The sequence below is a fragment of the Python bivittatus genome, unplaced genomic scaffold, assembly GCF_059951505.1.
Source record: "Python bivittatus isolate LINGU-HERP-01145 unplaced genomic scaffold, Pbiv_v1 ctg000190_np1212, whole genome shotgun sequence".
Lineage (NCBI taxonomy): Eukaryota > Metazoa > Chordata > Lepidosauria > Squamata > Pythonidae > Python > Python bivittatus.
Window position 1 is genome coordinate 21,540,651 of NW_028277042.1, and position 25,824 is coordinate 21,566,474.

At 56.1% G+C, this 25,824-nt stretch overlaps 1 protein-coding gene across 2 annotated transcripts; it reads left to right on the top strand.

Moving 5' to 3' along the window:
- Positions 1 to 668: 668 nt before the first annotated feature.
- On the top strand, positions 669 to 21,648 carry CPNE7 (copine 7). Of its 2 annotated transcripts, XM_088136279.1 has the most exons (15): positions 669 to 1,540; positions 9,767 to 9,940; positions 10,279 to 10,353; positions 10,477 to 10,551; positions 11,614 to 11,697; positions 12,675 to 12,764; positions 13,081 to 13,179; positions 13,350 to 13,436; positions 13,755 to 13,814; positions 14,711 to 14,844; positions 15,458 to 15,512; positions 16,375 to 16,426; positions 16,807 to 16,940; positions 18,283 to 18,519; positions 19,316 to 21,648. In XM_088136279.1, the coding sequence occupies exons 1-15, from the start codon at positions 1,367 to 1,369 to the stop codon at positions 19,451 to 19,453; spliced, it is 1,668 nt and encodes a 555-aa protein (XP_087992405.1). In that variant the 5' UTR covers positions 669 to 1,366; the 3' UTR covers positions 19,454 to 21,648. The 2 variants fall into 2 exon arrangements, with proteins under 2 accessions (XP_087992405.1, XP_087992406.1); XM_088136280.1 differs by lacking the exon at positions 18,283 to 18,519.
- The last annotated feature ends 4,176 nt before the right edge of the window (positions 21,649 to 25,824 follow it).

Genomic DNA, 25,824 nt, shown 5'->3' on the forward strand with positions numbered 1-25,824 from the left:
GGCGTCTGCCCTTCCAGGGCAAGCCATGGGCATCGTGAGCTGTGTTTGTCCCACCTGAACAAGGGGGTTTCCCCGCCACATTCCTCCCTCCAGCAGCCACACACACCCTGCTTCAACAGCGTGGAACGTGGGCCATCCTGCCTCCCTCCCTGTGTTAGATTATCCTGTAGAGAGAGAGGGGAAAAGGAGGGGGGTGTGTGAGAGGGGAGGGCTGGCACCACGGCAGTTGCTCCTCAGCCTTCACAAGATGAGGTGGTGGAGCCCCAGCAGGCTCTCCTGCCCACCCACCCTGGGCAACCGCCCCCCAAGCTACTGGCCAGGAGCACACTGAGGGGCAGCAAGGTTTGGGCAGGAACTGCAGCATGAAAGTCCTTTGGCTTCGGCATTCCTGGGAGATGTGGAATCTGCCAGAGTCCAGGGTGGCTGGATTTTCAGGCCATAGACAAGTTCTGGTTGGTTGAACAAAAGTACAACCGGGTGAAGTAGATGAGGCAGAAAGGGCAGCTCTAGCAGCAGCTGAAGATCAGAGGGGTCCGACACCATCCGTCCTACCTTTGCTGGCACCATCAGCAACCTCGTGTTAGCCTGCCCCTGCTTCTGGAGGCTGCTGCCTTTGCCCAGGTGCCCAGGGTTTGACAGGATGTAGAACTTGGCGGTTGCATCCAAAGGGCAGGGCTGCGCTCGAGGCAGGCGAGACCCCCTAGACTGTCCCTTCATCTCACCTGTGCTTCTTCTGGTATCTGCAGGCCACCCTCCTCCTGGCCAGAGAACCCTTCCCACAAAGGAGCAGGGGGGCTCCTCCGGAGGCAGCGCACGTGGGTGTCTCGGCCCAGTAGGCACCGCTTCTGCTGGACCAGCCCAACGCGAAAGCTTTGGAAGCCAACACCCAGAAAGCCCCGCAGGCAAGAGCGGCTTCTGCTGTTGGGGATGTGAAACGGGAACCCCTTCCCTTCCCTTCTCTGCCTTTGCTCCACTTCTTTCGAGAGCAGAAGACTGAGGGGTCTCTGCCCCGTCCCCAATTCCTAGTGAGAGCCAGGGCGCGGGTACACCCAGGTGAAAGCGGTGCCAGCAGCAAGGGAGCTGAGTGGGACCAACATCAGGGAAAGGAAGAAGCGGCACCGCTGTTTAATTTGCTCTGAGAAAGCCCTCTTCATTAGCCTCATTTGGCAGCCGCCCAGCAGGCACCAGCCCAGACCGTGGAAGCAGGCGCTTGGCACGTGGGAATGCTCTGACCAGCCAGCCTCGCAGCGTCATCCGGCTCCGCTGCCAGCCCCACCGCGCGGTTGGCCTGTGGGCACGGGCTGGGCCTCCGCCGCCTCCTGCCGCTGCAGTTCTCCCCAGGCTCCCGTCCTGCTCCCCAGCGAGAATGAACGAAATTCTGGACCCAGCATCCCAGGCCAACCTGGGCGTTGTCTCGGCCACCTGCGTCTCCAAGGTGGAGCTGCGCGTCAGCTGCAAGCACCTGCTTGACCGGGACACGCTCAACAAGTCGGACCCCTGCGTTGCCCTCCTCATGCAGTCCCAAGGACAGTGGGTAGAGGTAGGTGGGAGCGGCTGCGGGGGGAGAGAGGGAAGGCGGGGGGCTTGAGCTGGCGCCCAGGAGGAGGGCAAGCTGGGCAGTTCTTCCTGAGGGAAGCATCTTGAGCACGTAAAGGACCTCTGCTGCCCAAGTCCCAGCAGCGGCGCTCTGACCATCTGGGCTGGTCCCAAATGCGCATCTCCTGCCTGTCCTTCAAAGCAGCTCCCCTGCGTAGGGTCCTTCTGATCTGCTGGACTGAAGTTCTCATCACACCCAACCAGCAAAGTCATTCTCCAAGCTGTTCAAAGGCAGTGGGACTTGTGCCCACACTTCAGGGGGTTAGGAAAGGCTGTTCCAGGTCAACCTTTCTCTCCACATGGACCAAGGGACAAATTAGGGACAGGTTTGTTGCATCCCCATTTACCAGCCATGCATCTGGGCAAAAGCGTGTATCCTTGCAATGCATCAGTGATGGTTGTCCCTGCCTTTTGGGGACATCTGCAGGAGACTCGCCAAAGTCCAAGCATCTTTTCGGAATATGCTGAGATGTTTTTAGGTGTCTGTTTTTTGGGACCAGGTTTTTAAGCCCAGCGAAAGGACTCGGCTGTCTTTTGTTTGAAGGCTGCATTGGATCTCTTTGGCTTGTGTGTGAGGATGCTTGCTTCTTCCTTCGAAGGAAGACTTGGAGGATTGGTGTTGGTAGGACGCGGGGATCTCAGGGGCCTGAGGTGGGAACCCTGTGGGCAAGAGCAGGACCAGGGCCAGAGGAACAGAACAGGAGAACTGGGCACAGACCATCTGTCTGCTGCTCCACAGAGCACAAACATCTCCCCCCCACCCCCGAGAAATGATCTGGCCAAGGGGTGGTCTTGGTGTTAAATGGCCCTTAAGGCAGCTTATCAGCTGGATGCCTTGGTTTCTACTGCCAGGGTGGGGTGAGAGAGCAGTCTGCTTGTCTGCTTCTCCGGATGAAGGGACCAGCTTTTTCACTGGAATGAACTGATGACTTATTAATCGATTGGAAGTCAGCTATTAGAGGTGTCTCTATTCACATGTGGGTGAAATACATGCAAATTGCGTTTTAAAAGAGGAAAAGATGGGGTTCTTCTTTTGTGATGTAGCAAAGTGGAATGTCTCTCAGGAGGATGCGTAACACCTTCGGAATTACTAGCACGCGTATAAAAAAATCGTGTATTTAAAGGATCTGCCCAGCTAACTGGAGGTATTTTGAGTCAGTTCATGCTAATTGACTAAGCTAGTTGACTAAACTGAGTAAGGTAGGCACTACAACTTTACTAGTTGCTCTGAGAGTTTTGCCTTTCTCCCGGAGGTGACTTGGCTCACCTTCTGGGGTCACCTGGAGGGGTTAGCTGCTCGTTGCTTGTTGCTCTTTTGATGGGTCAGAGCGCAGGGGCTGAAGCCGAAAGGTGTCAGAGAGGGTTCTCTCTGGCCAGGCGTGAGCTCTTGGTGGCTTTCCAGCTTCTGGTCCTGTGGTTCCTCCCAGCTGTGGTGGAAGCCAGTTCTACTCTCAGATCCATAGCTAGGATTAATGCAACTCTGTCAAGTGCGCAAGGCCAAGGAGCAGACCCCTGCTGAAATTGCACTATAGTCGTGCAGAAACTCCTTGATGCTGATGGGGCCAAAGGCTTCTTTGGAGTCGCTCCATCTCGGCACTTATGAGAAATGGACTCTCATTTCTGCTACTGCTGGCTGCAAACTGGATGGAGGTGGCCACTCCAACCCCCTCGCTGATGTTCCTTCCCGGAGGCTTGAGAACCCTGCATGAAATCCAGCTTCCTATGTCAGAGACTTGGGCTGCGGGAAATGGACTTGCCCCAAGCTCAGAGGCTCTGTCGCTTCCATTTGCTTCTGCCCCGCAGTCCTGCCCTCGATTGGCACGGTCCTCAGGTGGCCCCGCTCTGCCTGGGCCTTGCCTTCTTCTCACCTGCATGGGCCAAAGCCAGTCAAATGAACCAGCGGGTCCGTGCAGGTCAGGAGCATCTGCTGCGGTCATCTTCCCCGCTCAAGTTCCCCAGCATGGCTGAATTTACCTGGAAAAGCTACCCAAAGAGGCAACGTTTTGCCCTGGCTTGCACTTCAGGTTCCCTGGCCTGGGGCCCTCTGGAAGAAAGAATATTTCCTGATTATTGGAAGGCTGGCTTGTTTGTCAGGTCTCTAGCTGATGTCCACACTCAGCTCATCAAGTCAACAAAGATAATCCAAGAACAAGCTAAGCAAAGCAATCACTGGAAAGGAGGCTTAGCTATCATCACATGCCATTGAAATCCTAGTTTAACGAGTAGCACCCAGAGACACATATGTGCACGGCGTAGTGTGCTGAGGGCCGTACAGCCTGAGTAGCAGGCATCTCCTCCCTCCCCCGAAACTGAAATGATGCTTCCTAATGACAAGGACATTAAAGTTTGCTGAAAGAAATTCCCTTATGCGCAAAAGCCTCATTCCCATTATCTCGCAGAGCAAGCTCTGGTATTATTTGGGGCTGGGGGAAAGCCCCAAGTCAAGCCCCGAAATTCGGTCAGTGTGAACGGATGCCTGCCACGGCGCAAAGTGGTCGGATCCAGCGACTGGGCGATGGCACTCCCAGCCTGCCTGGCTTGCACTGCCGCTGCCCCCCAAGGTGAGTCACCCCTGAAATCAGAGCAGGTGCAGGTGATTCCCCCCTCCTCCCCGCCCCCCGGGCCTGCTGCTCCGCCCGCCCGGGAGCCCCCCTGCCTTTTGTACATGCGGCAGCAGCAGCGGGAGGGTCTGCCAGGTGTCCTTGAGGCTCCAGTCTGCGTGTGATTCTCTTGCTTTCTGGCATATGGCTGTTTCTGTAAGTGCTTCGGGGTTAATTGCCTGCAGCTTCAGATGCTCGTTAGATGTTGGCACCGCAGACTTCCCTCCTCCTCCTCCTCCTCCTCCTCTGCATGGGGCTCCCAGACAACAGGCCAGCAGTTTGTGCCCAGGCAGTTGGGCCAGGAGTCAAGCAGAAAATGCCCCTGTCTATCAAGGGCCTTCCAGTGTGGAACAAGGAGTTGGATCGCTGTCTGGAGGGGCTCAGGCAGAGCCTAACCAAGAAGGGCTTAGAGCTCCCTGTGCCCAAGCCCTCCAGGCAGCGCATGGCCAGCAGCGATCTTTGTGGCACCTGTAAAATGGGGGGGGAGGTGTTCCAGGGCCTCTGGAAGAGGCTTCCTGCGGTGCAGCAGCGGGCGAGGGCGCCCACAGCAAGGTGGGCTGCCTGCTTTGGGGAGATGGACTCCAGAGGCTTCCCCTTGGCAGTATCGGTCCTGAGGGGGGAGCAGAGAGCCGCACCTCTTGATTGCTCACTGGCGGGGGGGGGGGGACGAAAGAGACTTTCACATGCGCTTCAAGGGAACCAAAAAGCAACCGTCTTTTAGAACCTTTGTGGCCGCAGTGGCACCGAGATTGAAGACCAGCAGAGCAACGCTGCCCGTGTCTCTTTGGAGGTTGGCAGAAGCTCCAACAGGTGATGCCAACACCAACTTCCTTTGCAGGGTTGCTTGAAACAGCCCAAATGGTTGCATAAACGTTAATTACAACACTCTTATTTTTTTAGCTATTGTTAGCAAGGCCCGGGTGAACGTTGAGGCTGACGAGCTTCTGGCCCCCAATTCCTTGCTCCTCTCCAAGATGTGGCTCCTGAGTCTGCTGCCAGCCTCAGTCCTGAGCTTTTGGCTTTGCTCTCCTTTCTGCTCAGGAAACCGAAGCTTCCTCTCTGATCTGAAAGGGCCCCTCCCCATGAGGAGGTCTCCCCTTGGGCTGGGAACACCTGAGGCCTGGCACCTTCTAGCACAGATACGTTTGTGGGGCGTGTGTGTGTGGTGGGGTGGGGAGCATCCTTTCCGTTGAAACAAGACTGGTAGACGCAGCCTTTAGTGCCCCTGGAGCAGGCAATTCCTGACTCTGCGTCCCCTTTCCCGAGAGCGCCCTGCCGGTCAGCCAGCTGGGCTCAGGGTCTTTCCCCCTGTCTTCGGACCTCTGCTTCTGCTGCAGGGGCTCTGGCCCCGTCCCACTTTGCGCAGCGCATACCTGGCCGCAAAGCTGGAGGAGCCGGGGTTCTAGCCAGAACCTTCTGGCGAGGGGCTTACGGAAAACCCCTCTGCCTCCCAGCCATGCAGAGAAGGAGAAGGCGACCGGCGGGAAGCTGTTGAAGGCGATGCTTCCGGGGACAGAGGCAGGGGGGTCTGCAGGCTGGGATCCAAGAAGTCAAGGCGGTGGTCACCAAAGCGATGAACGCGCCACCCGTTTTTATCTGCGTTGTGCATGTATCGCACATAAGAGCAAGCAGAGTGTTGATTGCCCAGTGGCGGCTGCTGGTTTGACTTTTTTGACCATGCCCTGCGGATCGGATCCCCCCTTCCCCCCCCACCGTTCAGAGGTCCTTGCACACCTCTCTTATTCAGTTCAGTTTCTGCTCGTCTGAGTTGTTTAAGGATCCCAGAATCATCACCTCGGGCTGTGGCCGGGGGGGCAGGGCACCCCTCCGTGTGGCAGAAGGAAAGCTGAGGGACAGAGGCCGAGCCCTCCTGCGCCCAGGGCTGGGTCCTAAGGAGACGAGGGGGGGCGCGCCTGGGTCTCGGGAATTCAGCAGCACAGAAGCAAGAGGGGAAAAGAGCAATGATGTCAAAGCGCATCTCGTGCCCGTCTGCAGACGTTCACACAAAAGCTTCAATAAAAGAGGACCCCCTTTCTTTAGAATTGCCCATGCGCAGACCGCGTCGGTGAGCAACTCATTCCTAAATCACGGATCACACCAGGTCCCCTGAGCAGATATAAAAGGTGTCCGTTGATTTGGCAGCAAAGCTTTGCAGGATACGTCTCTTTCATCTCCTCTGAAGCCAGCACTGATTGCCAGTCGCTTTGTTAGGAAAGTACAGTGAAGCCGCGATCAAGCCGAGCAAGGGCCGGACGCTTGAAAGGCAGGCAGACAGCTGGCCTTCAAAAGGGGCCTTTTGGGGGGGAGTTTGAGCCACATCATCCCCTGCCCTGCAGAGAACAGAGGAGGGGCCGGGCTCCCCCTCCTCCTCCCACCGCAGCCCTCCCGGGCATCCAGCCGGGCCTCGCTGGAGGCAACGTGCGCTGGGCTGAGATAATTTGGGGCTGGCCCCAGGCTGGAGGGCCCCGCTCCAGCCACCCAGCCCAGGGGGAGGATCCAGGTTGCGCTGCAGGTGGACCCGTCGGCTTAAAAATCAATACTGAAATATTGCTATATTTCCAAGGGAGCCCGGCTGTCTTTGCCCATGTCAACAGCCATGGAAAATCACATTGGCTGATGTCCCGAAGGGTGGTGTGGCCCTGACATTGATAAAGTTACCGTTTCATGCTCCGGCATCATTTGGCAATTATGACAACGTAGAACGAGGGGGCAATAGGCCTGATTTCCTCTGTGAGCAGCTGAAAACTGATGCGGCTCCAGTGGGGGGGGGGGGAGCTGGTCTGCAGTTTGGTGCTGTGGCCCTCTTAGCATTCGGGGTGCTCGTGAGATGGGAAAGGTCGGTTGCGTTCTCCTCTTCCAGCTGCGGGGAGGGGAGGGGAGGGGAGGGTCCCCTGTGCAGATCACGTCCCCTTCTTTACATCCACAGCCGAAAAGTCAGGCTCGTCTCGTCCCTGTGTCTGTGCAAATGTCTGTTCTTGCAGACGGCAAAGTCATCTCAGCGGCTCAGCCCAAGCAAGGGGGCTTCCTTCCTGCCGCGCCCGTGCCCGCGACGATCCCAAGGCAGGCCATTGCCCTTCCAGGGCCTCACTGGCTCCTCTGCCCCCTCCCTGCTCTGGGCTGAGGCCCTTCCACTGAGGGGTTCCAGAGGCACCCGCTGCCCCTTCCGGGTTGCAGGTTTGCTGCGCTCGACATGTGGGTCACGAGGGAGGAGATGGATTAAGCCTCCGCTTCAAGATGAGCTTCGTGGCTTATTTTGAGAAGATTATCTCCGACTGTGTGTCTAATTAATAAACCTCCCACTCCTTGGGAAGAAGATATTTGGGGAGGAGTAGAGAAAGGGGCTTTGGGGGAATCAACTGCCATGAGCCCCCCCCCCCTCCCCGGGTTGGCTCACCGAAAGGCAAATAAAACCAGCCTTTGGAGAGGCAAATGGAAGTCTCTGCTGTGGTGCAGATAGAGAGCAAGGGTACCTCTGTGTGTGTGTTTGAAGGACCCCCCGCCAAGAAAAGGGGTATCACCAGGCTGGAGGGAACTTTTGCCTCAGCTCAAGAAAGCTGCCCAGCTCTAGAGAGTGAAGCCGAATTAGCAGGCTGAGACCACCAGAAGGCTGGCTGTTTGTCCTTAACTTTCTGGTCTGTTTTTGGCTGCCCCGAGAAAGAGAAAGAGCAGATTGGACTCTCTCTCTCTCTCTCTGGATATAAATATATATCCGAATTGGAAATCTATGCCTTCTCTTTTATGTCTGGACAGGTCAGTATCTTGAGAAAAGATTCGTCTACCTGCTCAGCTTCCACAGAGGCTTTTAGCAGCAAAGGGGCCCCTTGTCCTTCGGCATCTTAACAATTAACATATTTTTTTTTAGCCAAAATCTTTGTGGCGCTGGGCCAGAAGGTCTCCTGCCAGGGCCAGCTGGCTTGTGCTTAAGATGCAGCCTGACTCCTGGTAGTTTCTGTATTTCTCCTTTTTTGACAACGATTACTTATTGATAAGGTACAGATAGTTTTCTAGGAACCATACAGAGATGAAATTGCTGACATGGGTGCTGATGAGGAGCTGGCAATCTAGGATGCGTGATACAAACGATGGGGAGGAAATGGGAAACCAGGCAGATCCAGGCAGTAAAACTTCATAAAGTTATATAAGAAGATAATCTGATTTCCTTTCTGAAAGGCAGCGTGACTGATGATGGCTCCTGGGGAGAGCAAACAGGTAAATTCAGCATGAAGCGTTCGCTGCCACTCTCGAACTGTGGCTTCCAGGAAGAGAATAAGGTTTTCTGCAGAAGCTGCTACCTCAGCCAGGACCAAACTCGGTCCCTGGGCAAGGCGCCTCCTCCCTGGCCAGCCCACAGTCTGCTGTGGTGGTGTCTGGAGCCAGAGCTCTCGAAGGGCTGGGAAAGTGCCAGGCAGACTGGATTTGACCCTCTGCGCCCGGCCGGCGTGGCCAGGGTGTAGGGGCTGCACTTCCCAACTGCTGGAGGGCATAAGTTGCTGATGCAAACAGCCCTTACAGGTCCCTGGCTCAGAGCGCTGCTGGCTGCATGGCCAGGAAAGGCTCACCATCCTGCACCCCCCTCCTTCCACAAGGTGACCCAGTCCTGCCCCCAGTCCCTCCATGATGACCGGGCGTGAACTCCCACCAGACAGCACCCAGATTTGGGGGTCCGGTGGGTTCGTGCAAGCCGGCCCCCTCGGAGGCACCTGGAGGGGGCAGCTTGCCCAAGACCCCAGAGACAGTGGGAGAAGCAGCATTTTCTGCACTGGGGCCGGGAGGGAGGCGGAGGGATGGCCTGGTGAGCCTGTGGCCGGAGCAGGGCCAAGGCCGTACGGCTGTGAAAAGGCGAGCAAGACGCTGCCAGCACCCCTCTGCTCAAGCAGCTCTGCCAGCCCCACACCTGGCTCCCCACCCCCACCCCCAGCCTCCCTTCGAAGCTGGGCTCAGTGCCTGGGAGACGGCTGCTCCTTCCATCTCATCTGCATTCCGCTCACTCCATTCTGAAGGCTTCGTCAAAGTTTCTATCCTTTCCGGCAGAGGGTCCCTAGGATGGCAGGACCCCCCCCCTTTGGTGTCCCCATCTCAAGAAGCCACAGCCGAAACAGAGGCGTCCCATCTCCCCCCCCATAGCTTCCCCATCGCAGGGGCACAGCGGCACTGAAGCCCAGCGAGGCTCCTGAGGGGCGCGGGCCCGTCCCAGCCTCTCCGCTGCTCCCTTTCCTCTGGCTCTGGAGCCCTGCAGGAGCCCCGCGCCCAGCCCACGGGAGTGGCAGCCGAGAAGCGGAGCTCGGGAGCAAGGCAGCTGCCAGGCCCAGGGATGCCCGAGGGCTCCCGGGGAGCGCTGTTGGGCTGCATCCCCTGGAGCGCTCCTGACGTGCAGCCGGGGGCCTCTGCCTGGCCCCGGTGACCACAAGCGCCGCGCCCGTTCGCGGAGCTGGCTTGCAAGCCACGCTTCTTCCCACAGGCAGCCGGGGGGCTCTGGGTTTCTCTCCCTCTCACTGCGCAGGCCAAGCCTTCTGGACTTTGCAGTCCCGGCCCCTGGTGGGTCACACTGACGCCCTCTCTGCACCTCCCAGGTGGACCGAACTGAGGTCATCAAAAGCAACCTGAACCCGGTCTTCGCCAAGGTCTTCATGGTGGACTATTACTTTGAGGAGGTGCAGAAGCTGCGCTTTGAGGTCTATGACATCCACGGGCACGGCGGTGGCGATGACGACTTCCTGGGAGGCATGGAGTGCACGGTGGGGCAGGTGAGGCGAGGGAAGGGAAGGCGGATCGTGAGGGGCCGGAGGCAGGACGGGGTTTGCGTCCCTGGTAAGGGGAGGGTCGGCTGGCTCAGGGGTGACGAACTGGCTCAGAGGCGTGAGCGAGTCCCACACCTGCCAGCCACCTGCCCCCACCGCAAGGTGGCTGGCCTTGTGGCCGGGGCTTAGGGTTAGGGTTAGGGCAAACATTTCTCTGCCAGCCAGTGGGCCAGGCACGAGAGCCAGGAGAAGCGTCTGCAGGGAAAGGCTCCTGTAAGTGGGCCAAGCTATGCCGCTGCCCTAAGCAGGGCGCCACCCGCTGACTTTTCTGCTCCTCCTCGTAGATCGTGGCCCAAAAGCGGGTGAACAAACTGCTCTTTCTCAAGTACGGGAAATCTGCCGGCAAGTCCACCATCACAGTGAGTACCCCCACCCCCACCCCCACCCCTCTGCAGCCCGGGCAGGTTGGAAGCGGAAGCTCCGGGGCCCTCCAGGCCAACAGGCCTGGCCTCTGAAGGGCCCCCACTTGACCCCCTTAACAGGTGACCTCGGAAGAGATTTCTGGAGACAATGGCTTCGTGGAGCTGTTCTTTCGGGCAAAGAAGCTGGATGACAAGGTAGCCCTGGCAGGCGGGCGGGCGGGGGCAGGGAGGTCACGAGGGGTCAATGTTGGCCACCCTTGGCTTGGGGGAGGCGGGCAACGGAGAAGGGATTGCGATGCTGAAGGGGTCCAGGGGGAAACAGCCATGCAGACTGGAGACTGGAGATAAGTTGGTCTGGACGGGTGCTGTGCCAGTAGAGCCTCCCTGCCCGCCCCCCCCCCCCGAGGAACAGGAAGGCCCAGGTTGGAGCAGGAGAGCCGAACAGCTGCCAAGGGCCCTGCCTGCCACCATCTGCTCAGGAGCTGACAGGAAGGTGCAGCTTTAGCTGCGGTTTTTATTAGGAATGAAAAACTGACATCATCAGCAAACATCTAGCAAATGGGCTGTGTGCGTGTGTGTCTGTGTGTGTCTGTGTGTGTGTGCGTGCATGGGTGCGCCTGCAGTCAGAGCCATCCGTGCAAATTCGTCATCTTACGTGACAGAGATAAATCAGGCTAGGATAAAGCTGTGAAATTGAATATGAATGCCTTTTTTTTTAAGGATATTTAGAAGTTGAACAGATGGAGCAGAAAGCGGGTAGAAGGTGCAGGCACAGGGTCTGTCAGTGGGGAAGGGGCTTCTGCATCCCCCGAGTGGGGCTGGGGCTCGGCCTCTCTCTTCTGTGCCAGCCAGCCTGCGTGCAGGATGAGGTTTGCCTCTCACATCGCGTTGCCCCCTTTCCTTCCAGGAGACCCTGCCCCCCCCACACTTCACCTTCCCAACAATCCAGCGGAGTGGGGAGGGGCCTTCAGCCACCCACCAAGTAACAGGTCAGGTGGGATTAAGCAGAATCTCCCCAGGTTTAGCCCAGCCCACTCCCTGCCCAAGGTCGCCGGCGGCATCTGCGACAGACCTCAATGGCACGAAAACGATGCCACCTGCACCTGCCCGCCCACCTGCCCACAAAGGACACAGCTGAGGGTGGGCTTGCAATATGCCGCGTCATTTGCATCAGGCCGTTTGCCCACCCCTGCCCTGGGACCCTAGAGAAGCTGGAGAGCCAGCCACCTGGCAGCGGTTAATCCTATCTCCCCATAGGATCTTTTCAGTAAGTCAGATCCCTTTCTGGAGATCTACCGGATCAACGATGACGGGAGTGAGCAGCTGGTCCACCGGACTGAGGTAAGAGTCCCCTCCTAGGCCCCGGGGACAAATTCCCCATGCCCCCTGGCCGGGGGGAGGGGGGAGAGGCGGGATTCAGGAGCACTGCTGCTGCTGCTGCTGCTGCTGCTGCTGCTGCTCATTGTAAGCTTCTGGTCCTCATGGTGAAAGGGAGGCCTGGAAGCCTTCCTTCCTTCGGGCAGCTGAGGAGAAGTGCCCGGAGGTGCCCCGACTGCTTCTCAAAACCATGTGTGGTTCCCAGAAGGTGGCGGAAAGGGACCCAAAACCTCAATCAGCCAGAAAGGCAAAGGAGAAAAGGCCTTAGAAGAGAACAAGAAGTCAAACGGCCACCCTAGAAAAATGAACCTGAAACTCAGTAAACTTGGAAATAGTAATTAGGCAAAGAGGCAAAATTAAGGCATTCAGAGCTACTGCATGAAACTGATGCGTCATTTCTGATTAAAGAAATTACCTTCCCCGTCCCTGTTTCGCGGCAGAGTGCGACAGGGTGACAGCCACCCAAGGGCTGCGACCGAGCAGCCATCTCCTTGAAAAGCCACCTGGTGAGAGGGGCTCCCCTGCCCATCCTCCCAGCCCCCTCGTGCGGCGAGGTTGCAGGTGGAAGAGGAGGGGGGGAGGGGAGGGGAGGGGAGGCAGCTTCCCTGAAGTGGGCAGAGGCAGCCCGGGACACTGGTCCTGCGCACTCGCCCTGCTCCAGCCCACTGCCACGATACCCACGGAAGCCCTGGCGCTGGAGAGCCCTCGGGGCTCACGGGCCCCCTCCCGAGGCCTTCCCCCCCCCACTGCCGCTGTCTCGCCACTGTCCTCCCCCTCGATTTGGATCAGCCGGAGACCTTCAAGGAGCAGAGTAGGGAGGCATTCATTGGAGGCCCTGAAGGTGGAGCCCAGCCAGGGGGTCTTTGGGCCCTTGTGGACAGGGACCCCCCAGCCCCTAAAAGAAAGGGCTGCCTGTGGTGACGTGGGCCCGTGCTTTGCAGTTTGTCAAGAACAACCTGAGCCCCATCTGGGAACCCTTCAAAGTGTCGCTGAACTCCCTTTGCAGCTGTGAAGAGAAGCGGAAGCTGAGGGTGAGTTTTTGGGGGGTGAAGGGCCCCTCAACGGGCTGGTGCCCTAGCCCAGCCCCCCAGCCACTTGGGCTGCAACTTCAGCAGAGCCCCCAGGGCACTAGAAGGGTGGCTTGCCCACAGTGCCGGCACCCCGAAACACCGCTTGCTTATGTGCTGCGTCCTGCCCTCCGAGACCAGCCTGCGCAGGGCTGCGTGGGGGCAATGAGGTTGTCACGCCTGCCTCACCCGGCTCCAGGGTGGGGCGAGGAGGTCAGGCCCTTGGCATAAAGGGGCCCATTCCCTGTGGGGTGCTGAAGGGCCGTCTCCTTGCGCGCAGTGCATTGTCTTCGACTATGACTCCCGGGGCAAGCATGACTTCATCGGAGAGTTTTACACCACTTTTGAGGAGATGCAGAAAGCCACGGGCGGCAACAAGGTTGGTGCTCAGGGAGGAGGCCGGCAGCCCACCAGGTTGCTCCAAAGCCGGGGGGCTGCCTGGAGAGAAAGCGGCCGTCCACGGGGGCTGGATGGGTCTGGACCATGCCCAGGGAGCTGAATTTCCCAGCAGAAATAGGGCGAGACTCTACTTCCCTCCCCGCAAACCAGATCCAGTGGGACTGCATGAATCCGAAGTACAAGCTGAAGAAGCGAAACTACCGAAATTCTGGCGTGGTCATTCTCCTGGACCTGAAGGTAAGGGGAGCGTCTGTGGGTCAGCCCCTCATTCTAAGCGGGGGCTGCACGGGGCCTGGGCAAAGGGGAATCTGCGGACCGGTGGGGACTGGTCTCCTCTGAGCGCTTGTAACCCGACCCCAACAGGCCCCTGCCCCCTTCACCCTATCTGTGGGTCACAGCGGGCCTGGGCCCCTCCTCGTAATTCTCTCCTCCTGCCCGTTGGGCTCCTGCCTGCTGGGCTGCAGATCTGTCGCCTGAGTTGGGCACAGAGCTTGGCTGGCAGGAAGCAGGTTTCATCCACCTCTGCTTTTGGCTGACGCGCGGTTTCTCTGGAAGATTCACAGGGTCTACTCCTTCCTGGATTACATCATGGGCGGCTGCCAGATCCATTTCACGGTGAGTAGCCGCGCCCGGCCTCCTCGGTTGGCACACAGCAAGCCAGAGGTCTGTGGCAGCCAGAGCCAGGCAGGAGGGCCCCTCCTGCTTCAGCCCAAGTGCTTTTCGGTGCGGGGGGGGGGGCTTGTTTATCAATCCCTGCTTTTCCACTTGCAGCCAAGTTGTGCAGATATCTGTTCTTATCTTGGCAAGTGAGATGTTGTCCTTTGCAGGCCAAGTGGGGGGGGAGGCAGGGGGCTTTGCAAATGTGGGCTATAGATCTTCGGCTGTGCCTCCCGGCGGGCTGGGTGCATGCCAGCTCCTTGGTCCCCTCAGCTCCTCGCCATCCCTGTTGGAGCGCCCCGTCAACAGCTCTGCACAGATTTCTCTCTTTAAAAACAAGAAGCAGGCAGATTGCGTTTTGAAAGAGCATCTCCTTCCTGGAGTGAGTCAGTTCCCAGAACATGCCAGGAACAGATTGCTGGCTCCAGGCCCACTTCGCTGGTTAGGGCAAGAGATGGGCAGCGTCCAGGAACGAGGGCCCGTCATTCTCAGGGTGTGCGTGAGGGAGAGAGAGGGAGACGGCAACTCTGCCATCGTTCCAAGTTCAAAAAACAGGGTATGCCAGGTGATTCTGGTTCCTTCGGGTGGGTTTGTCTTTACGCCCCCAGCCCGCAGGACAGTTCGAGCAGCAAACGTAGAAGATCCTGGGGATCTTCTATCAGCCTCTCCCAATCTCACGCCTTTCGACTGTGGCCGATTTCGGGGCCCATCATCCTCAGGCCTCCTGACAAATGATGGGCAAGGGTGGGTCTTCCCACCGTGATTTAGCCAAAGAGCTGGGGAGACTAACCTTTAGAGCTGGAGGCCCCCTGGCTCCCTGGTTCTGACCTCTTCCCCATCTGCCTTCCCCCCAGGTTGCCATTGACTTCACAGCCTCCAACGGGGACCCCCGAAACAGCTGCTCCCTCCACTACATCAATCCTTACCAGCCCAACGAATACCTGAAGGCTCTGGTGGCCGTGGGGGAGATTTGCCAGGACTATGACAGGTGACCGAGGGGGGCCCAGTGTTGCCAGGCCCCAGCCCTGCCCTGTGGGTTCACCCCCTTCCTCCACCCTTCCTGGATGGGGGAGGGGCAGAGAAAGTAGGCCTGGGCTGGGGCATCTCCTCCATGCCATCTGCAGAGCCTTTCTCAGGATCTGTGGCACCCCAAAATCATTGTGGCCCTGATAGATGTATCACTTGGCCATTCTAGATGTGATCTGGTGTGTTTGGACTGAAGGTATACCTCTGAAGACTCCCCCCCACACACAGAGCAGCCGGGAGGGATGACAGTTCTGGGGGGGGGCACAGCAGAGGGACTGAACCCCTCCTTGGCTGCTGCAGGGCTTAAGGGGCTGGGAAAAGTCCAGCCCCAAACTCTGCCAAGCTGCTTTCAGTCCCAAGGCATTTTCCCCTGTCCCCGAAGGGGATGTTACACTTCAGAGCAGAGGGTCCCTCCCTGGCCAGCTCAAGCTTCATCCCAGCCACTTTGGAGGAGTCTCCCCCTGCCGTGGTGAAGCCAGGGGTCTTGGGGGAAAGCTGAAGATTGGGTGGGACGTGGGTGATTGGCTTCCTGGCCCTCCGCAGCCGGAGTGACCCTGATTCCTGCTTCTCCACAGTGATAAGAAATTCTCTGCCCTGGGCTTTGGAGCTAGGATCCCCCCCAACTATGAAGTAAGTCAAGGGACGTGCGTGGAACAAGGTGTGGGGACCCGAGAGGAGATGGTTGGGCAGGGTCAGTAGAGGAGACGCATCCTGGTCCCAGAGGCAACTGGCACTTTGGAGAGGAGGCTGGTCACTGTTTCTGTGGGAGGCCGGATCGCCAGCTGGGTGAGCTTCAATCGCACTGTCCGGCTGGCCTCTCCGCTCTTCTGACCACCCCTGGCGTCTTATCGACTGACCTGTTTCAGGGGCTCAGCGCGATGCTGGCTCTTGAAGGTTCTGCCTCTGTCAAAGTGCTCGGCCGCAAGACTCTCAGCTGCTCTGCCGCCCCAATTCGGGACCTCGCTGCCCGGCCTTTCTGGGTGTGGGCGTGCCTGTCAGAGTCAGGCAGCTGCTCAAAGGGGGCGGGTGGCCCGGTGCCATCTCTGCACCCAGCCCTGACCCTGCTGCCCTCTGGGCCTCCCTCCACCCTCTCCTGCCGACCTGCTGAGATGTCGGATCCCCTGGCACTTGACAGCTCTGAGCCTTCCCGGGTAATGGAGCAGCTGCCACCACTTCCATCCATGCGCGATGCCCAGCAGGGCAGCCTCTGAAGCAGAGGCTGGAGAAGGCTCCGCGATTAATCAATCTTGAGTGTGCCATGCATGCATTCGAGCGGGGGGAGCAGCTCAGCTGGGGAAGCCAAGCAGCGTGCTTGAGCTGATGCGGATCCAAGTGGGGAGAATCCTCATAAAGCCCTCCTCCTTCTCCTTCCTTCCTTCCTTCCTTCCTTCCTTCCTTCCTTCCTTCCTTCCTTCCTTCCTTCCTTCCTTCCTTCCTTCCTTCCTTCCTCCCTCCCTCCCTCCCTCCCTCCCTCCCTCCCTCCCTCCCTCAGGTCTCCCATGATTTTGCTATCAACTTCAACCCAGCGAACGATGAATGCGAAGGTAAGGGCACAATCTGGAGGGCTTCTGTTCCTCCCGCTTTTCTGATTGGCACTGTCACTGATGCTTGTTCCCGCCCCTGCCAGGGCCAGTAAAACTGCTGGAACCTGTGGCCGGATTAGCACATCCTCACTCTAGCTTGTTCACATAGCACGTTTCCCCCGGGACAGCTAAAACCCCTTCTGGATCCAGACAAGGAAAAACGCACGCAGAAATGCTCGTAATCTCTGCCCAGGGCTTCTTGGGAGCAGTAGGAAGGATGTTTCTCTGCTCCTGGCTTAAGTTCAAACTTTCCCTTAACTTGGGAAAAACTGCCCCCTCCCTGGGCTGCTGCTGTCCCCCAGAGAAGGAGCCCCACTGAGCCATTCCCCTCTCCTCGTTAGGGATCCAGGGGGTGGTGGAGTCCTACCAGAGCTGCTTGCCCAAGATTCAGCTCTACGGACCAACCAACGTGGCACCCATCATCTCCAAAGTGGCAGGAGTAGCCGCTAACGAAGAAAAGACCCAGGAAGCTTCGGTGAGCATGTGGGAATCAGCAGAAAGCCTCTGGGGGGACAGGTTGGGGACCGAGACTCCTCTGACCTCGGCGCTTCCACAGTTATGGGATGTAAGCCCTGTGACCAGACTTCCAGCAAGCAAGCTTTCCTTCTGCTTGAGGGAAAACTATAGAACTGGGAGGGAGCGTTACTGTTGGGGATTGGGCCCCTTGCCTGCATGCATGGAAGCGCTGGACGGGCTGGGGGCTGTAACAAAATCCTCCCTCGTTATTGACATGTGCCAAGCAGGCAAGGGCCAAGGGCCACACACGACTTTTCTTGTCCTGGGATCTTGTCAGCTCATGGCTCAGTAGGTGGCTGAAAGCTTTGCTGCCGGTCTTATCAATTAATGACAGCGGCTAATGGATCGTTACAGCCCTGGGGGGTGAGTGGGTGGAGGGAGGGAGGGAGGGAGGGAGGGGGGGAGGCAAAGAGAGGGGGGGAGCAAGAGAGGGGCGGTGGGGAAGCAGAAGGACTTGAGGAAGTGAATCAGCTCCAACCTTATTGGAGCCATCAGTTCGGTCTGACATTTTGAATCAGGTCAATTTGATTAAGGTAAGCAATTCAGTTTTAAAAAACAAAACAGAACAAATGAATTGCCTGATCAGTTCAGAGGCATTTGACAATTTGTTTTGAATGGTGATCCGATTTCAAGATTGGAATGAGTTGCCTTCCCATGGCACCTCTGCCCCGAAGCTTCGTTCAGCTTTGCGGAGAGCTTCCGTAGGAACTAGCGCCATCTGCCCAAACGCCGAGCCCTGTGACGCGTTGGATGTCGCCAGCCGCCCCCCGGGCCTTTGCTGAGCCCCTGTGGAGGACGGCCTCTCCGGCATTAGGCCCTCCACCCACTCTGGCTTGTGCTAACTGGGGCTGAGCTCCTGGCTGCCCCGGGAGTCGTTCCTCTTGATCCACGCGCAGGAGCCCTGCAGCTCTTGGCAGGGAACGCCCTTGTCCTTTGCCAAGAGCAGAGGAGGCGCCTGCTCTGGCAGCCCCCCCTCCTCCGCCCCCCCCCCTTTGCAGGAGGAAGCCCTGAGGAGGTGGGTTGGCTGGTTTCTTGGTGGGTTGCGATGGAGCCTGACCTCTCCCCACTGGCTTCCCGAGCGGTCTCCGTTCCAGGATGAGCCAGCGTGCTTTCTGCTCTCTCTTAATGCCTTTAGCGAGTGGCAGCAGGGTAGGCCGATGGCTGTTGGGGCAGAGCCGTGTAAAAGGGGAATCGTTCGTGGAGGAGATGTGTCTGCAACCACGACTGTCCCCTCCAGGGTCTCTCCCGTCTTCATCTGCTTATTTTGCAAGCGCCTCCTGACTCGGCACATCTTTCTACAGCAATACTTCATCCTGCTGATCCTAACCGATGGGGTGGTGACCGACATGGCAGACACGCGGGAAGCCATTGTCCGGGCCTCCTACTTGCCCATGTCCATCATCATTGTGGGGGTGGGCAATGCCGACTTCACCGACATGCAGATTTTGGATGGGGACGATGGGATCCTTCGTTCCCCCAAGGGCGAGCCCGTCATGCGGGACATCGTGCAGTTCGTCCCCTTCCGGGAGTTCAAGAACGTAAGTCGCCCCCCCAGTGGAGGACAGCAAATGCAGCCCCCCAGCTGGCTGGCCCTTGCGGATTCTGCAGCCGTAGGCGCCCCCGGTGAACGCCCTGCTCCCGTTGCTGAGCTGCAGGGTCCCCCGGGTGTCCCTTGGGAAACAGCTTGCCAGGCCTCTTCCCTGGCCTCTCCCGGCCTTCCTGCTCTGCTCCAGAGGCTTTTCTTCCCTTCTCTCCTGGCGCTGCCCAGATGTGGCCAAGGTGACACTGACTCCCGGTCTCCCCTTCACACCATCCGCCCAGCCCAGAGTTTCCCTCTCGGAGCAGGGCAGGGTCCACCGGATGATCTCAGTCATCACTGGACACATTGCAAGCAAAATGGGATCTAAGGCTAATTTGATCCAGGAAGCCCAGCAGGGCCACCCCTCTGCTCTAGGCAGAACTCGGCTCTGCGTGTCAGAGGGGTCTAGGGAAAGACGGGATGTCCAAACTGCTCCCGAAAGGTTTTCCAGCAAGGAGGCTGCTGCGGGCGCACCAGTCTGGAGGAAGGGCAGTGTCCTTGCATGTCAGCTGCGCGTTTTGCGTGCCCGTGTGTCCTGGGACCGCCCCTTTCAAGCAGGAGGGGGTTTTCCTTGTGCATCTTTTCCTGGTTTTATGGGCGGTTCAGATCTCTTTGTACTCCGCCAGTAGGCATTCTTGTATTCAGGGTCTTTGTGTTCTTACCTTCGCCACCTGCCTGAAGAGTGCCAAGCAGCACAGAGAGGCCAGTGCGGGATGGAAAGTGGCACTAACCTTTCGGCCTCCTTTGCTTTCCAGGCTTCTCCAACTGCCCTGGCAAAGTGTGTGCTGGCAGAGGTGCCCAAGCAGGTGGTGGAATATTACAGCTACAAGGCCTTACCCCCTCGTTGCCCCAAAGGGAACACCCCTGACTCCGCTTTGAACTCGCCTCAGTGACCCTGCCGGGCCTTGGCCGCTGCGTCTGTCTCCCCTCCCTGTGCTCCTTCCCCAGGAAAGCAAGGCCAGAGAGAGCTTCTCCTCCCACCCCTGCAGAGCAGGATGTGTTCTCGCCCCCCCTTGCCGTGTGGGCACAACCACAGCGACGTTGCGCAAGAGTCTTGTGTCGGAGGCCAGCAAGTCCAGGAATGGCCCTGTTGTGAGGGAGGGCAACGTCCCCAACAGATGGAGGTAGAAAGGATTTCCCTGGGCAGCAGAGGCTCCAAGCTGGGGCAGTGCCAAAGAGCCACCATGATTGCAAAGGAAAGTGAGAGAGTGTAAAGAGAGGAACCAACAGGCAGAGCGGGAATGGGGTGCAGTGCCCTTTGCCCATAGTCCCCGTCCTTCAGATACGCCCACAAGCGCGCACGAAGGGCCCGGGTCCTCCTGACCTTAACTTGGTCTCTCACAGGCTTCCGTTGGTGTTGCAGCCTCACCCTCGGTGGATCAGTGGGTTCTCTTTGCAAGGGCCCCCCTGGAAATGAAGGGGTAAATAAAGCCAGGGTACCCTGGGGAGGGGGCAGAAAAGAGAGGCACCCCAATGGGATGAGCTTCACAGAGTGGGGTGACATGCCCCCAGGATGGGCACCTGAGGAAGTCACCAGCCTGCATTCTGCAGCTGGAGCCCGGGGTTCCCTGCCACAGGGCTTTTGGCCCTTGTGAAGTGACCTGCAGCCCCGCCGGTGCTTCCCACACCAGAGGCTCAGCTGTGAGGTCCCTGCCATCTCAACTGGGGTGTCGCAGCAGGACCCTCCCCCCCTCATGTGCAGAAAGGGCTCAGACGGCGATGAGGCTTCCCTTCTACGTGGCAAAGGGGACACGGCCACGTCTGCAGCACGAAAGGACCCCACCCGTGTTGTGAAGGCCCTTCTGTCCATTTCACGGCCTCATTCTGTGCATGAAGCGATTCGGGTCCAGTCCCCTTTTCCCTCCATGTGCTACGTGGTCGTCTTTTGCTGTGATGTTGTCATTTGCTGATGGTTGCATGAGAAATACTAGATGTACTGAGGAAGTCGGCCAAATAAAGGAAGAGATTATGTTTCCTCCGCAGTCCACCTTTTTGACAGGGAAAGGCACAAATGTCCCAGTAAACATCTTGAAACAACAGTGCATCTGCAAGCTTCAGCCAGTTTCAAACACAACGCCATTTCTGGCCAGAGGCAAATGCACGGCGTGTCACAAAATGTGCTGTGGCACCCCTTGGTTTGTGTCACAGTCATGGTGACCAGATGGGTACTTAGGTGCCCACTGACCAAATCTGTAGCGACAAACCGCTTGTACGAGCGCAGCCAGACTTCGGGGGGGTTAGCTTTACAGAGGGCGTTTCATTGAGTTTAAGAACTGGCAACACATTATTTAACTGGCAGAAAAGCATGAATGACGGAGATTTGAGGTAGTCACCCTGCGTGCAGACGCCACTGAGAAGAACAAGCCTTCCGTACACGTGCAGGATTTCCTTCCCCCGAGGCTCCTCTCTTTGCAGCCGTGACGTTCTAAATCTCACCTGCTTCCCTTAAAACCCTTTCCAAAGCCTTGCATTGTTCGAAGACACAGGATGCCCACTCTCCGGCCGAACTGTCTGGTTTGGAGGACCGATGCCAATTCGCCCAAAGCAAACGGTAATTGAGGTTGAAGGGAGAGGCTTCGCCTCCCAAAACAAAGCCCTAAAGGAGGCCAGAAGGCAACACAGTGGAACACGCTGGCGCTTCAGTGCCCCGGGTCGCGTCCTCCCGCGAGAGCGAGGAAGGCCTCAGCTACTCCTCCAGTGACAGCTCTTCAGACACTGCCAGGACACGATTGTAACACCTCTTAATTGCCGCACGTTAGTCTTATTGCAGCAAGAAATAGCCAAGAGACCGGCGGCACCATACAAAGTAACAGGCCTTGCAACATCAACATTGGTGGAATTAGAGTCTATGTTATGGAACCCTATCCTAAATCAGGGGAATAAAGGCACGAGGAGGAGGAGGAGGAGGAGCAGGTTGAGACGGGGGACGCCCAGAGAAGGATCGTGCCGTAGAACCTTCATGGCCACCATTCATACAGCCGCCCTAGTACAAACCCCCCAGCTTTGCTAAACTAATTTACACATGTAATGTGATCAAAACTCATCATCGTGATGCAGACCATCGGTGACAAAAAGAGCTTGTCAATAAATTAAAATTCAGTGGCTTAACATGACAGCTTCTCTTTGAACTTCTTTTGTTCAAGAATAGCAGCCGTAACTATCCTGGGAGGATGAAACGTTGTCCTGCTGGTTTGCTGCCATATTCAGGAGAGAGAGCTAAATCAACTGCGAGGCTGGGGGAGGAAGGGGGGAGCACCATTCAGTGGCTCTCTTACGCGGTTAATCAGACGGAAAAGAGAGCTTCAAAATGTATGCCTTTGATTCTGCGTTTCAGTCTGTCTATTGCTTTTCTCTCTTGCCACCACCGCTTATGCCTTCAGTAGGGTGCCTTCCAATTTCCATCTCATGACCCGTCTCAATGTGAGCCATGTCAGCCAGCAAACGGTGCACAGATTTTCTTGTCCGTTCCTGCTTTTGATCACAGCCGCCCTGACGTGCTGCCCAGGAGCTCAGCGCAGAGAGATTCCAGGGCAGTCAGCACTTCCATGTGATTAACTGCTGCTTCATACCCTTCACAATGAATAAAATGCCAAGTACTGGAAGCTCTGAGACTCAAGGGGAGCATTGAATGAAAACTGGAATGAAGCATCATCAAGGCCGTTGCGTCCCATTGTCATACAATTAAAAACAAGAAGGGGAGAAAGAGGGGTCGGGGTGGGGAGAGAAGGAGGCCCATGCCAACGTTCTTGGCAAGTGGTTGCCAAGCTCTTTCAGCACTTGGAAAGCAGCAGCCGATGACTCCAGATCCGGGTTTGTGATGCTTCAGTACCATGGACAGAAGAAGAGTTTCTATGGCCAGTTTCCAAAATAACAAATGTGTTGGGTTTCCAGGAAAGCAGTCAACAAAAACATCCACTTTTCTCTCTCTCTGTTGTGCTCTGCAGCCATTGATGGATTTTTAGTTTTGTTTGTTTTTAATTGGCTAAGCTTTAATAAGCTTTAACTGGCAGGAGAGGCAAGTTACCGGTCCCATCTATGAAAGAGTGTCATCTGGCAGGGCCCAGGAAGAGAGCCTTTTCGGCCGTGGCACCCACCCTGTGGAACATCATCCCCTTGAACCTTCGATTGAACGTGACCCTCCCGGCCTTTAGGAAGGCCCTGAAGTCACGGTTCTGCCACTGCGCCTGCGGGTCTGGCAATGGAGGGAGCTCTGTGTTGAGCTGATATAGGATGAATTCTGCCACGGATCCTAATTTTTAAATTGATTATGGATAGTTTTAATATGTTTGTATATTGGTTTTTAACAGATTGTCTTTAGCTGTTGTGAGTCTCCCAGAGTTGCTTAGATGAGATGGGCGGCCATACAAATAATAATAATAATAATAATAATAATAATAATAATAATAATAATAATAATAATAATAGCAGCAGCAGCAGCAGCAGCAGCAAAGATCATACCAATAGTAATAGGTGCCTTGGGGGCAATCCCAAAACATCTGGAGCACCCTTTGAAGACCATCGACATTGACAAAATCGCCATCAGTCAATTGCAAAAGACAGCTTTACTTGGAACAGCCTACATCTTGCGACAATATGATGGTAACACCATCAAACCACAATATCTGCCTATCCCAGGTCCTTGGGAAGGACTCAATAGGTGGATAAAAATGCCAAATCCAGTCTAAACATCTGGCTGACTGTGTGACCAACCCTAATAATAATAATGACAGGGGTTCCAGTTCTCCAGCATGGAACTAAGACTCATAATTAAAATCTTTCTTCCCTCCTTCATGGATAATCCCCTTTAAAAATGCATGAAGATCCTTTCTCTTACCGAAATAAGCCGCCCCCCCCGGTGCCAGTTGCTCCAATCTGCCATCTTTAAGATATTCTGGCCTTTGCTTAACCTTGGCTGAAAATGCTGGGAGTTGAGATACATCACATCTGTACAGCAGCAGACTGAGGAAGACTCTCTAACACTGAGAAGATGGACTCCCTTTTTCCCAGCCGGTTTAATGCATGGTTATGTTCTGAGGTGCAGCTTTCCTTACGTCTGGACACAAATTTGTAAAATGTAATCACATAACACAATGCAATAATTTAATATATTCCTCCCATACACACACACACACACACACACACACACACACACACCACCCCTCCAGTGCATGTTTGAGCACTCCACAAGCCTGCCATAATGCTGGGGCATTCAAAAACATCAGTTTTTCACCACTCCGGCCATCCCCCACCTGACACCCCCCCCAACAAAAGGAGCCAGGCTGCAACCATGAAACAGCTCTATTCAGCAGAGACAAAGTGATTATTTCTGACTGTCAGGATAATTGCTCAAATTGTTCTCACAATAAATGGGGCTTTGAAGCGAGATGTATTCATGCTGACAAGGATGAAGTTTGATGGGAAAGCACCTGCTGTAGCAAATGGGCTTGCATGGACCGCAGAGTCTGGCAAAGCTGCTGGAGGCTGAGATTTCTGCGTCTCTGTTTTGAATTGTTCAAAAAGCCCCTCAGCTGTCCTGCTTGCTGGCTGGCTTCTGAAAGCAGGCCTGGCTCCACCGGAGTCTTGTTTCCCCAAAGAGCCTCCATCTTCAAGGAGGTCCTTGCTACCTTTGGCCCCCGTCTTGTAAGAGAAACAAGCATCTAAGGAAAAAAGGGCTGCCCATGAAGTAGGTGCCAGAGGGAGGGAAGGCACATCTCCCCTGTGACTCCAGACCTGCTAATCTATTCCTCCTCAGAAGCAGATGCGACCTGATTTTGATGTTCCCATCTGCTCCGTGCAAAGAGATCTACCTGCCCGTCTGTTGACCTCTGGCTAATGTTGAAAGGGAATCAGGAGCTGAATGTTCCGGATGCCCCAATATCCTCCTCATCCATTTTGCCCCAGATACTTACCTCCCCCACTCCCACCGATCAATCTGCCACAGATTTCTTATTTATAGCTCCTGATTCATCTCTGTATAAAGAGGGATAATAGATGTCACCATAGTAACTCCTGTGCCTGATAAGATTCATGCTGGAGCCCATCCCTCTGCTGAGAGCAGATGTTTCTTGAAGGAGGAGGAACTGGAGACCTCCTTGTGTGCTTCCGTCATGGCAGAGTGGGCCACCTTGATGGGGAAAAACCAGCTCCATCTTCCGCTCTCGCAGAACTATCCTCGTCTGACTCAGTATTGTGTGTCAGCTGCCAACCTTGGGCTCCCATTCCTAATCTGAAACAGGGTGTGCACTGAGCAGAGACCAGTGGAACAAATACAGGTCACCTTCTTTCTTCCCTTTGATGGAGCTGTCCTTAAATGGAGGAAACCTTAGAGAAACGGCTGTCCCTGCTACTAAAATATGTTGCGCCATGTGCTAATGAAGGCAAATTTCATACTACAAACTCAGATCACCTTGGACAAGGATGACCGCTGTAACCATTCTCTTCTCTTCTCTTCTCTTCTCTTCTCTTCTCTTCTCTTCTCTTCTCTTCTCTCCTCTCCTCTCCTCTCCTCTCCTCTCCTCTCCTCTCCTCTCCTCTCCTCTCCTCTCCTCTCCTCTCCTCTTCCCTTCCCTTCCCTTCCCTTCCCTTCCCTTCCCTTCCCTTCCCTTGCCTTGCCTTGCCTTGCCTTGCCTTGCCTTGCCTTGATGAGGTTGTGGAAGATCAGTGCATTGCCTAGAATGTTAGGTTAGCAATGAGGAGACCAGGGTTAACTTCCCACCCTACTTAGAGATTCCCTGGGGCTCAAGGTAAAGAGAATAAACTTTTAAAATATCATAAATAAATATAGAGATGGACCTTTTCCTGGTTTCAGCCATTCCAAACAACAGTCTGACCAACTTCTGCACCCCGTGCATCCTTCATCCATGATCTTCTACTTGACTTCTCTCCAAGAATATAAGACCTTCTAGCGGTGTTCCATGCCTCCACAAAGTTGGCCGATCTTCCTTTGAAAAACACACAGGCTCAAGTTTTAAAAGGAAATGAAAAGATCAATAATTGGAGAAGGAGGGAGCCATTTTCTTTGCTCTGTGCTGAACTGAGTTGAAATTGGCTCATAAGAATCCACCTAGGACATTCACTAGACTGCCCTGACCACAATGTGATGGAAGAGAAGAACTGAAGGTGCAATTTTGGAAAGTCTGCACTGCGACAAACTGAGGCTGACTTTACTCAGTAGGCCTCATCTCACCACAAAAAGTTGTTCTTTGTGGCCTGGCATTCAGGACCCTGAGGATTAGCTCAGGGAAGAAGCTCTTGAGGGCCACCC

What these genes read in the sequence shown, in the direction of transcription:
- CPNE7 (XM_088136279.1), top strand. Translation starts at nt 1,367, where the DNA reads ATGAACGAAATTCTGGACCCAGCATCCCAGGCCAACCTGGGCGTTGTC. An exon ending in AAGCCACGGGCGGCAACAAG is followed by an intron (nt 13,180 to 13,349) that starts GTTGGTGCTCAG and finishes CCCGCAAACCAG; the next exon opens with ATCCAGTGGGACTGCATGAA. An exon ending in GGATCCCCCCCAACTATGAA is followed by an intron (nt 15,513 to 16,374) that starts GTAAGTCAAGGG and finishes TCCCTCCCTCAG; the next exon opens with GTCTCCCATGATTTTGCTAT.